The sequence below is a fragment of the Simochromis diagramma genome, unplaced genomic scaffold (assembly GCF_900408965.1).
Source record: "Simochromis diagramma unplaced genomic scaffold, fSimDia1.1 OVJJ01000387.1, whole genome shotgun sequence".
Lineage (NCBI taxonomy): Eukaryota > Metazoa > Chordata > Actinopteri > Cichliformes > Cichlidae > Simochromis > Simochromis diagramma.
Window position 1 is genome coordinate 3,983,695 of NW_024387152.1, and position 13,099 is coordinate 3,996,793.

The 13,099-nt window shown below is 38.7% G+C and overlaps 1 protein-coding gene across 1 annotated transcript; it reads right to left on the minus strand.

The window, feature by feature from the left end:
• Positions 1–783: 783 nt before the first annotated feature.
• gnat2 (guanine nucleotide binding protein (G protein), alpha transducing activity polypeptide 2) lies at positions 784–6,942 on the minus strand. Its single transcript, XM_040047785.1, has 9 exons — positions 6,633–6,942; positions 4,033–4,075; positions 3,487–3,628; positions 3,185–3,342; positions 2,942–3,070; positions 2,725–2,854; positions 2,483–2,636; positions 2,006–2,218; positions 784–1,711 (listed from the first exon to the last, which is right to left on the minus strand). Exons 1-8 carry the CDS (start codon positions 6,736–6,738, stop codon positions 2,028–2,030), a joined length of 1,053 nt encoding a protein of 350 aa, XP_039903719.1. The 5' UTR covers positions 6,739–6,942; the 3' UTR covers positions 784–1,711; positions 2,006–2,027.
• Positions 6,943–13,099: the final 6,157 nt, after the last annotated feature.

The window sequence follows — 13,099 nt, forward strand, 5'->3', positions numbered from 1 at the left end:
CTACCTCTACCAGGCTTGTTCTGTTTTGGGTGCCACTCTCTGAATTTCTTCATGATTCTTGACACTTGGAAACTCTGCAATAACTTTGCATGTCCATCTCCTGCTTTGTGAACATCAACAATTCTTTTTCTCAAGTCTAAGCTGATTCCTTTTGTTTTTCCATGATGTTTTCCAAAGTGACAGCAAAAACTCTTGCTGACGTTTTTATACTGTGTATAAACTGGACAATAATCTTCAGTTTTAACTTGATTTTACAGGCTAATAATATTGAACCTGGTATTTTTTTTCTAAAATAATTGTGTTATTGTGTGAAAATAGACCTAATTTATGCTTTCTAAAGAAATGCTATGTTGAAAATCCCTTGCTCTGTTAAAAAAAAAGAACTTTTGACAAAACCTTTTAATTTCATAGGGAGGATAATAATGTGATATTTATCTGCAACAATCTGTTGGCATTCTCCGGCTGTTTGAACAGAATCATACTCTCCATTGATTTGGAAATGCTAATATATCACGGAGAGACAAAAAAGGAAGCAATCCCGCTCACTCAAGTCAAACCATAGCTCCTCTTTTAAGCTCCAGATATTGTTTACACTGTGTTTTGCCCTTGCTTGCTGTCATGCCTCGTGTATCCGTCCCTGCACAATCTTAGAGCGAATCTCACCCAGCAGATTAATTACCGCTTTAATTTGTTTTGCTCTCTCAATAGGGTTATTGTTAATGAACTTCCCTACGCTGCCATTTCCCCTTTGACTGGATTAGGGAAATTATATAACAGCAGCATTGTCCCTACAAGTAACAGCCCGAGCTGGTCTGTCAGTGTCAGCATGCCTGTTTCGCTAATTCAATATACTGTAGTGACAGTGTGGTTCTGCAACGAAGACACGGACACAAAGGTGAAGTTAATGCGTCTTTATTTCATGCCTCTACATTTCATAAGAAAGGACAAACTCTGTAGATTTTTCAATCCCTTTTTATAATAAAGCATCGTCCCTCTAGTGTTTCCCTCTGTCATAGATTATCTTTCAAAATATAATGCATTATCTACTCTTATGTACAAAGTTTCTCTACCATGTTTGATGTCCTGAAAATTATTCATCACATTAAAATGTTAAGCGAAATGAATACATCAACACTATGTAGTTACATGTACATTTTTTTTGCACTGGGAATGGGATATTTGCTCAGCAACTTACACAGTTTAATTATCAAGACCACAGAGACTACTGTACTCAAAAAAAAAATAAAAATAAAATTGAGATGTTGCTATTCAAAATATTTATAAATCCCAGAGTTATTGTTTTATTTTATTTAGTTTATTTTACAGAGCTTGGCTTTAATAGTAAATAAAACTCATGACACAGAAGTCAAAGGATGGAATCAGCAACTATTTCCTGTTCTTACCTTCAAACTTTCAGCTTTTGGTGTGAGAAAAATAGCGTAGTTTAGAAAAATGAAAGAGTCTTGTAGAAAGCTGTATGTCCACGATGTTGATATGGGTGCTTGATACTTGCTTCAACCCAGCTGGACATGCACTGTGTTGCAGGGGTGTGTAACTGTTGGAGATGATGAGGTGCTAGGATCAGTCAAGGGTCGTGTCTTGGCATGGAAGCGATGGTGTAAACACAACAATCTGAGGATCCCTTGTGCTCCATCTTTAGCGCTCCTTAGTTAATGCCAATATATGAGGGGTTAAGGTAGGAGAGGAATTTCTGCAAAGTGGAGAAAGTGATAAACATGCTGAACTAATATTTTACTGTCAGTCTTTTCTGGAATGTGAAACTGATCATATCAAGCCACTGAGGAACTGCTTTTTGCTTCTGATTATCTTCCTCATCCTCAACAGCCTCAATTGGTCCAAACTGATTATTTCTCATGCCGTTGCTTGGCAATGTAGGATGGCCAGACATGATGAGGTTAAGTTGATAAAGCTGGGATCTGATCTTGACTCTATTAGTCTTCACTGACACAGGCTCTGGGAGCGATGTGGCGTGCTCGCTACGTACCTTCTTTCCACTCTGCAGCTGCTTAGAAGAGACCGCAATCCTTAAGGTTTTCTTTGATGATGATGTCTGTCACAGCGTTGAACACAATTTCCACGTTTTTTGTGTCTGTGGCACAAGTCAAGTGAGAGTAGATTTCTTTCACGCCCTTCTTCATGTTCAGCTCCAGGAACTGCGACTTGATGTAGTTGCTGGCATCGTCGTATGTGTTGGGGCCTAAAAGAAAGCAATTGATCAGGGGAGAAGGTTCAGAATAATTACTTGTGTTATATGACGTGACAGGTGACGTATTTGCAAGCCGCGAGGCTTATGTTATAAGTTAATTTTCCTTCTTTATTGCTATTTGTGTTCTGGTGCCATGTACCAGTCTGGTTTCCATCTCACTGTTTGCCTGACAGATGTGGCCTACTGCTAAATTCTCCTTCTTCAAGCCTGCCACATGCCACAGGTATAACTGAAATCCAAAGCACGCGATCTTACCGTCGTAGTCTGGGAAGCAGATGCTCAAGTGGACTTTCTTGATCTTCTCTTCAAAGAGATCCTTCTTGTTGAGGAAAAGCACGATGGAGGTCAGTGCAAAGAATCTGTGGTTGCAGATACTGTTGAACAGATGGAGGGACTCGTGCATACGGTTCTATAAAAGTTAGAGTGAACGCAGAGTTACTCACTGACAAGTTTCTTTGTGGTCACTTAGGACTTAGGACTAAGACTCCTTGACTCACCACTTCATCGTCCTCTACGAGCACCATGTCGTACGCACTGAGAGCTCCGCAAAAGATGATGCAAGTCACACCTTCGAAACAATGGATCCACTTCTTTCTCTCTGACCTCTGGCCACCCACATCAAACATCCTGTTCACCACAGAAAGTCAGAACACACTCACTAAGTACCTGTGAACCGCAGAGATGTAAGCTTTAGCCAGTTTCCCAGTGACTCACCTGAAGTGCAGCTCTTTGCAGGAGAACTGCTCTTCAATGATACCAGTTGTTTTGACTCGAGATCGCAGCACATCCTGCTCAGTGGGCATGTAGTCTGCCTTGCAGATTCTGTCCATTTCATTGAGGTAGCTGATGATTCCAGAACAAACAGTACAGCAGTCAGTCTTGGTATATGAAATCATCTGTATTTATAAAATCTGCATGAGCTGACTCTTTAGATTTACACATATGACATCGACTCACTAGCCAGCAGAGTCATTGAGCTGGTACTCAGCAGCTCTGTCAAAGGCGGCCTGCACTCCAGAGTCTTTCCACAACTTCATGATAACATCAGCCAGCTCAGGAGGCATTGTGCCTTCCTCTATAGAGTCTGACAAGTTTTGCAGCTTCTGTGAATCCTCCTGTGGTTTTGTGCACACAGAATAAAACTCCATCAGCATGGACAAAGTGCTTGAAATATTTATAGTGCAACATTTAATGTCAGGGAGAATGAACTCAACAAGTTTATCATGTCTGGTTTTTATCTCTTAAGTGTAACTTGAGACCTGTCCAGATGATGCGCCAAAATCAATGCCAAGCATCTCCATGCCTCTGATGATAGCCAGAGCAGATTGCAGGATGTTGCCATAGATGATCGCTCTGAACTCCAGTTGTTCCTCTTTTGTGTAACCACCTTGATGCAAAATCCTGCGAGCGAGTAGAAGAGTGGGGGCAGAAGTGTTTTAACTCAGGAAAAAGCTTTCTCAACAATAACTACTTTAACTGAGCTGATGGGCAGAAAGAAAACAGCCGAGAGGGAGAGGGTGCCACCTTGTGGTGTCTTAGTGATCTCACTTTGGTTTCACTGCCAAAGTTTAACCAAGTGCACAAAAGAAGTGCTGACGAATTAGTAAGCGGATGTTTGCCTTGTTAAGCTTTCGTAAAGGGCTTCACTGCAAATGAAACAGACAGAGATTGAAGAGCTTTAGCCAAATGGTCGAATTCATGACTGATGGGATTAATAAAAACTCCCGAAAAACTCCAAACTCCCATTGTCTACCTGTGACAGTGAATGACTCAAAGCTACCATCAGCACGTATTTTAACGCTTACTTCATTTGTTTAACGATGGTGCTCTTCCCCGACTCACCAGCACCTGTGGAAAAGAGAACAAAGGTTAACATCCTAAATTTCATACCATGAAGATATTTTACTTTGCAAACACAAGACAGTGGGCAGATAAAAACACTAAATGTAAATATATTGCATAAGAATGCCAGGTGCACTGATATATAAGTGAAGAAAATACAATAGAAGTAGGATGAGAAATGCAAAGTGGAGGAGATGGATTTTAATGTGCATTGATACATCTCTGATGTGTTCTGACTCTCAGTTTCTTGCAGAGCTTTTTTGTTTTAACACAGGACACCGAACTAGCCAAAGCTTAGATAACAGAAGCAGCAACGCCACAGCTCTCATAGGAGTTTTCCCCCTGCTAAACTATAAAAAAACTCCCTTAATTATTATTATTATTATTATTATTATTATTATTATTATTATTATTATTTTAAATCTCACCCACTAATGATTAGCACTGAGCTTTTGTCGGCAGACATCACCAAATGTTGGACGTCTGACATAAAAACACTGAAACCAGCTAAAATGACAGCAAGTTGCAGTAAGTACATGCATGCATACATAATGAGTGGCGTGCATTTATGTAAAATTGACTGCAGAAAAGCCTCCCTGCAGATCAGGCTCCCTCCGACACTGTAAGCTAAGTTAGGCCAGAAGGAGTTTATGCGTCACAGGACACCCAAAGCTGACCGTCTTGCTCCCACTTGAGCCACATCACTTAAGCCGTGGACAGACTTAGTGCTGAGCATTTAAAACCTTTACACATGCGGCTCTAAAGGAGGGAAGTTGTTTTTTGTTTTAATTTTTTTGGGTTTTTTTTACCCCCATAAGAAAGTTATTAGCAAGGAAGTCATTGTTTTGCTAATTTGTAACAAGGTACTGACTTTAAGATACATTTTTGTTAGCTCCCAGGATGCAATGAGATAGTCCCTGATCTCTCTGCAGCTCATGCGCCCTTGCAATTGCGCCTGCAGGCCCTGCAGTGGCGTGAATTTGGCGTTTGAAGAGGTAGTTTGTTGTTTGTTGTTTGTTGTTTTTTTAAAGAAAATACAAATCCACGAAAATATAGAATATCAACAGTGAAATCACAGCCATTTCTAATATGCAAAACTGTTTGGAAAAATTTACACCAAGGCCTATATTTTGTTGTTACTGAGGTTTTTTTTGTTTTTGTTTTTTATGTTACGTTTTTGCTTGTGTATTTTTTGTTTACTCCCTTGATGGCAGAATCATCACAAAATTTGTTGTCAGGCAGTTTTATTACTTATGGACTGAAAAAAGTTCATTAAGACATCTAAAATGCTTCAGCTGTTACTTTCACCATTTAGCAGACAAGTTGCTCGCTACTGAAATCAGCTGCAAGCCTGTGGAGCTGTAATAAAACAGAGTTTGGGATCCTCTGTGGTCTTTTTTTTTTCTGTTTTCACAATATCCCCCTGAGACCACGTGATGGCTCTCTTCTTACCTGGCCTTACAATCTGATCCATGTGCAGCAGAAGAAGCAACATCTCTGTAAATCACTTGCAAGTCTATATTAAATCGTTGACTAGCTTTTCAATCGCAAATGATATAGCAATTTAAAAAAAATTGTTGTCAGAAAAACACAAACCACTTTCAAGACTAATTTGTACAAATGAACAGCTTAGGTTCGCCCTGTAAAAGCATAAACGTTTGTGAGTTATTTTTGCTGATTTCTCAGAACAGAACACATTTTATACATTTTGTGCGAGCTGCAAGTCAACAAAGATCTCACCAAGTGGATCTGCACTAAACTGGTTAGTTAATAGGATTGACATATCACTGCCAGGCTGTGATTCATTTAGACCAAAGGCTGTGATCTTTTAAGCACCAATGTCCTTCCATCAGAAGTGAAGAGTCATTTTTAAGTAAAAGTCAGATGATTATTAGTTCTTTTCACCAGTAGATTTCTAAATGCAATATGTTATTTTAAATTCCATGCATATGTATTTACAGATTTCCTTTTTTTCTTTTTGAAGATCTTTTCGATAAACGTGAAATTCTGCCATTTTTTGTGACTAATGTATTTTAAACATGATATAATAAGCATAAGCAGGTGGTAAAGATAGGCGAACATTAGTCTAAGCTTTTGCTTTTGCTCTACTTTTCAGTTATGGAACTTGCAATTTCCAAAATGGCCTTCATCACAGACCTGTGGGTATAAAAGTTCAATCTGCTTTCTTATCTCTCTAATCTCTCGCCTCCCCTGACCTCATACCAATGAAACAGCTCTAACAGTCCTCGCATCTTTTAATAAACTAAGAGTTTCATATATATATATATATATATATATATATATATATATATTTTGTAACATTACATTCATTATCTTTCACACACCAGTCAGTCTGAAACTAAAAGAAACATATTTTTCTGTGCATCTGTTTAACACTTTGGATCTGCTCTGCAAACCAAAACCTTTGCAGCCAAAGATGGAAAGTTAAAAATTACTTTTTACTGAATCCTCCATGAAAACAGGTAAACCCTGTTGGTCTGAGCACTTCTCCTCTCCTGCAGTCTAGGATGCACAGCACAACTCTATTCAGGAGGTCACTTACCAAGCAGTAATAGCTTGACCGTTTTAGACTCCTTATCAGCATCTTCTTGGAGTTGTTTTTCCAACTCCTTGGACTTTTTGTCCTCGGCGCTGGCTCCTGCACCCATACTTTCTTCCTCCTCAAACTCAAGATCCTCAAGGAAGGAAATTTTGATGGTTGTCTGAGAACAGCTGCAGGAAAATCTGGGTACGACAACTAATCGTTGTGAAAGGCGATTTTCTAGCGGAAGGGGATTGGGAAGGAGGAGTCTGAAGCTTCCGGGCCCTGCTTGATTAGATATGGCTCTCTCAAGGATCAAATGAATTCACCTGCTCTGGCAAGCAGAGATCCACCCTTTAATTACTTGCTCTTAAAGCCTGACTTATGAGGTATCTCTTCCTGATTGGCCAGTCAATCCATTTAGTATAATGAGGGCAGTGGTGAATGATGTAAAGAAAATGAGAAAATAAACACATTCACATACTACGCAACAACTGTGTGCATATTGGTAAAATTCACTATATAAATAAATTACCTTGATTCCACAACAATGGCGTTATTATAGCCGTGCGTAATATATTTCATCTTAGATACAAGATTCTGTTGTATCTGTAATATCTACTTACTGATGTGGTAACTATGTTTGAATACTCTGAGTAGACAACGCTTTTACTGCGATGCTTTTTTTTTAAAAAACAAATGTGTAGTTAAATGTGTATTTCTTTTCCTCCTTGCAGTCCTTCCTGCCTGTTGGACTCTTTACTCTGGGTCACACGGAAGAAGCAGGGAGGGGGAGCATTAAAGTCTTATAAACGTCTTATAGTTAAGACGTTTAAATCCCAGGTGGTGTGGTACCTGCTAAATGCAGCAACTGTCACTGCACTATGCTCTTCAGTGGGGTCTCAGAGGAAACATGTACGTTCCTTGATACATAATCTGTGTGTGTGTAAAGGGGATCTGACACGCTTTAAACAATATGAGAAATGTTCCTGTGGGATACCCTGAAGAAGAGCTGCGATGATACTGTAGGTGCAGTTTCTGGAGGATTGGAGGAATTGATTGATGATCCTTGCAGGGCTGATGGTTTGAAGTCAATGAGCCAAGTATTCAGCACGTGTTACGTCCTCACCCTCCATGTTAGAGGACTTAAACCGGGACACCATATTTGAGGTTACTAGTTCAATTAGAAGACTGAGCGTAGACTCAGACACCAACAGGGTGTTTAAAAAGTTGACTGGTTTTCTAAAATTTATCGCCCCAAGAAAACATGAAAGCTTCATTTCACCTTCTTGCTTTGGATCATTTGTTTTCAGATGGCGTTCTTGTGACGATAATTAGGCCCTGCCTCTTCCTGAGTGTGAGCTGGGACAGTCACACTAGTTCAATAAAATCCATCAAAGATCAATCAGTCTCTGATATTTAAAAAAAAAGAATAACTTCAGTATATTTAACGAACATATGAAATTTTTTTCCTTCATACTATGAATATTTTCTGTCTTCTGGTAGCGTTTATGAGTGTCACACTCCAAAGTCTTTTTTAGCATCATTTTTTCTTTTTAAACCCACTTTGAGGATCAATATCATGGGATATGTCATAACCTCAGTGACAACTCTACATCAATTTAATGTCTAAGCAGAAGAGAGGTGCTGGTACTGTGGATGTTTTCTCTGTTTTCTAATAAGACAGGAAAAAAAAACATTTTTAAAAGTGTATTATGGGTCTTTTTCAACATGTGGTATATGTGACTGGTCACAATACGTTGTAGCATAAGGTCTCATTTATAAATAACTTTCTAATATAGTCATATGTTACATGCAAATGCTGATCACACTGAGTTTAATGTGGATGTTTTAGTTGATGTAATCATATAATCATCATCAGTTTACAGGCACTGGATTTATTTCGACAGGAAAAAAGGTATAATCTGCCTGTATTCACCTACTCAGTGTACTGAGGCTCTTTGAAGTCACCAACATGTGTGTGTGTGTGTGTGTGTGTGTGTGTGTGTGTATTATGTTGGGATGATGGGTAAAAATAAATGGTCACGTTTCACTACAAATGTGTAACATTTAACTGAAAACAAGTACAGGTAATAAGTGAAAGTTTACTGACGATTGATTTGTTTGTACTTTTAAAATAATCAGTTTCCTAATCTGACATATGATTTTGTAAAATACATCATATCCATTGCATATAAGTCCTATGATGTGTGTCTTTTACTGTTATGGGCACTACAGCCTGCAACATGCTGCACAAAACACGTCCTACAAGCCTGTAACATGATAAATCCTTATGCCTGCAGCATTATCATATGCATGGAATAAGAGCAGTTCTAAATAATTAAGTACAATAAAGTAATGTTTATATTTACTGTTACATCAGTCAATTATGCACTACTTTGACGGGCACTGCACAACTTTTCAGACGAACTCGACAACTTCACTCGCAAGACATTGGCATGAAGAAGAATTAATCAAGTGATCTTTATAGATATATGCTGTAAATAATATATTCATATAAAAGAAAGGTAGTCTCAGTGATTACAAGCCCTCTATTTTGTTTTAAAAAGTTGTAAGAAAAAACTTAATGCTCAGTTAATAAATAAGTAAATAAAATGATAATAAATTTTTGTCACACCTCCATCGGCAAAACCAGAAGAATTAAAAAGCATGTTAAGTCATAATTTGGAGAGTATTTGTATTCGTATTAAATAAACAAATTAATATTTAATGATTAAAACTAAAACCTGTGTGAACTTCACACGCACAGAGACTAAAACTTCATATTACAAGCACCAAGTCATATTAAATTACAAAATATTATTGCGTCACTGCCATTAGATTGTGGCTGACCCAGGATCAGTTTTCCCAACACCCTGCTGGTTCACCAGGTGTGGTGATGCTAAAGTGTTATGTAAGTGCTTAATCACAATGACACAGAAATATCTGGTAGTCAATTTACAATAATTAGAATAAACGATGTCCTCATTCTTGTCTAGTGTGTGATAGTAAAACACCACAAAGCTGCCAGATGGAGCGATTACAGGTGCGTTTGTTTGCTGTGTTCAAATTAGTATTACGTTAGCAGGTAGTAAGGAGTCTGTTCAACACCCAGCTCCTGCTAGACTGCACCAACATCTGCATCACTGCATAAAGCTTTTTCATTAAAACAATACATACATGGATATGTATAAATATAAAGGACAACTTGATGTGCATGAATAGATTTGTAAGGTCTGCGTAATTTTACCTTTGAGCTGTAAAAGTTGCCAGTGCTGCCAGTATTTTTTAAATGTATATTTGCAGCTTTTTTGAGTTTCTACTAAGTTGGGTGGGTTTAATGGAACTTGAATATGTTCTACCATCAGCGCAAGGTCCAGTTCAGTGACGTCAGGGTCAAATAGGCTCAGCAGGCAACTAAAGGATTGACAGAGAGTATTTGGAAAAGTGTGACCTGTGAGTGATGATCCTGCAGAACAGGCAGATTTCTTTGTAGAATCCTGAAAACAAACGCATCACACACAATTCCTCCTATACTTATAAAATGCTCGTGTCTTGTTTTGAGTAAGTATTTTCTAACAAGAGTCAAATTTAAGCATTAAATCCCATCTAAGAAACAAGAGCCTCTATGTTGTTGTTTTGCTAATTATGCACTCTGTATCCCCAATCAGTGCATCAAAAAACAGCCCATACTGCTACTCATGTCTGCACCATGTCAGCATCCAGTTTTGTCCTGCAAAATTATACTATTATTGTTCTCCTTACTGCTTGCAGTTCTGTGTTTGAGATTCAAATGGATGACTGCTTCCAAGCAGGCTAATCGCAGTGGCACATCTATCGATGGGGGCCAATCCCATTAAGCTGTAGAAGGTGTAGCCCTGCTTTGTGCTCAGTACCTTCATCTCTGATCTGTTGACGAGATTACTCGCAGAGCCTCAGATCAACCTGAGAGTAGGAGTGTGCTATGTTACATCACAGTGCAGAAAGGGTGAAATATAATGCAGCTTTGCCTCTCTTTAATTTGCCTGACTGAAACTTTGCCAACATAACAGTTGCAGATCATTTTATTATTATTTTATGGCATAGATTCTGAAGTTCTGATTCTTCTTGGTAAATCTGCAGCTTTGGATTGCAGAGCTCCAAACACAATCAAACTTGCTAAATAAGCAGGCAACTAACAGGATCAGAGACCTCTGTGAAATTGGCCATGTGCTCTTAAAACCTTGGAAAAATCCGATCGCTCTTCTGATAGGAACACACTAGCATTTCATTTGTAATGAATCGTCTTTACTCTCCTGAGTGTGAAATCCTCAGCAGGATCCATTACAGGAGGTTCCACCCACTGATGAGCTCATGAGGTTGAGTCTACAAGCTTTCTCACAAGCCTGCAAGAAAAATAAGTGAACTCCCACTCATGACACTGGGAACCGTGTCATGATGCACAAGATGGTATAGTAATCCTCACTGATGAGCAATCATGCAGCAAGCTTGATCTCTATAGAAATTGTATTCATTTATCTTTTAAGTGTGCTCTATGATATTTTACATAGAGAGATTTTTTTTGCAAACTTGCATGTATAAATAAGGAATGTCATCTCCTAACAATCCCACACACACACACACACACACACACACACACACACACACACACACACACACACACACACACACACACAGCTGATCCTATGCAGTTTTTATGGCTCATAGCTCATGTGTTTACATTTATTGTCTGAATATGTAGATAGTCTATATTTTTGCCTTGCCTATATAGATTTTGTTTACATTTGTTTTGTATTTTTGAGATCAAATTTATTGTAAATATCTAGTGTGTGTCTGTGTTTATGTCATGTGATGCATTAGCAGCACATGCAGGGCGCATGCTGGGATACGGAGCCTCGCTGTGACATTAAAAACACCCTGATCCAGTTTCTCTGCTTAAACTCATAGCTGTATAGGTGTGTCATTGCAGTATCGATGGAGGCCAGATCAGTGCATAACAGACGGATTAGCAAATGATACAAAAAGACAGCAAAGGCTTTCTCTCTGAGTACTCTTCACAGCATTAGTAAGACACATGGTGTGACCAATAACTTCCCCTAAACTGGACAACTGTATAACAAACTTGGCTTGTAAGGTGGCACCTCCAACAGCTTTGTTTGGCTATAAAACATCATCATACATGACGGTGTTAACGGTCTGCTGTGGGCTGTTTTTTCAACATTACAAAAATAATGAAAGAAGAGCTGATACCAACAAGAACAAGTAAACGTTTCAGGAAACTTCTTGGGCTCTCATTAGAAAGCTGAATGGGAGCAGGACGTTTCTAAATACGCCAGCAAAAAGGACAAAGTGGCTTAGGGATGTGAAGCTAAATGTCCTAAGTGGCTTGTTAGAGCCCTGACTTTAAGCCAAATAAAAGATTGTCTATGTGTGCAAAGCCAGTAGACAGGGATGCCTGCAGTTAAATTTGACTGTACAAAATAATATGAAATTGGGCAACTAATTATGTCTCAATGCAGTTTTTCATTGTTTATTTCTACCCCCTTCCCACCGTGAGCAAAGTGGACAAATATAGCTGGAAGAAATATATTCTGTGGGTGTTGAGTTCAGTCTGTGTGTGGGAAAAATTTTACTTTCAATTTTCGAGTTTCTGTATTAAAAACAGTCTGCTGCTTTTTTCTTGCCCTTCGGGCAGTTTCACAGTTTCACCACGGGAGGGCGCTGACTCCAAAGTGCACCTTCCTCCTCTTGCAGGCATCAATTATTGTGCGTCCAGATCAATTCAGGTCTAATTTTATACACTTACAAGTCAAGAAATGTGCATCAAATATCGGCTTGCCACAGAAAGATAAAACTAAGCTGTCTTCCGGTAACATAAAAAAAAGGAAATCTTATGACACCCCTGTTTCAACCAAGGTCTTGATTATTGTCAGCAGTAGTTACACGTTCAGGGATGAAGGAGAAACAGAAAAGACTTCCAGCTGTCAGAGTTTTCCAGCTGTGTTTATAGACAGACCTCATATCCGACTGTGCTTTATAATCAGAAAACGTTCAGTCCTATTATTCCAGTACCAATATGAACATTACACATTTTCTGTTTCTGTGTAATGATGTGAATTAAAATATAGTACACTGACGTCATGAAAATCCCTCTTTAATCGTACACAATGATTTTCCTCCCACGTGTTTTTTAGTATAATGCATCAAACGCGTTCACTAAGTGTGGTCTTTTTAAAGCTTCCCTTGAGCAACCCAGCAAGTTGTTTTCCAAGAAAATAATTCACCCCACCTCAGGGTGCTTTGTTACTGCTGTCTCTAATCGCACCTCGCTGGCTTATAAGAGATGAAAGTTACAATAATCAAGTGATAAAAATAAATGGGGTGATAAATTTTCATACACCAAATGTTTTCCTGGCTCCAGCTTCAGTTAATGAGGATTTGCTGCTTATGTTACAGTAAATCGAATTTATTTGGCGAAAACGAGTCAT

What these genes read in the sequence shown, in the direction of transcription:
- gnat2 (XM_040047785.1), bottom strand. Translation starts at nt 6,738, where the DNA reads ATGGGTGCAGGAGCCAGCGCCGAGGACAAAAAGTCCAAGGAGTTGGAA. An exon ending in CTCAATGACTCTGCTGGCTA is followed by an intron (nt 3,071 to 3,184) that starts GTGAGTCGATGT and finishes TGGAATCATCAG; the next exon opens with CTACCTCAATGAAATGGACA. An exon ending in TGCAAAGAGCTGCACTTCAG is followed by an intron (nt 2,855 to 2,941) that starts GTGAGTCACTGG and finishes TGTGGTGAACAG; the next exon opens with GATGTTTGATGTGGGTGGCC.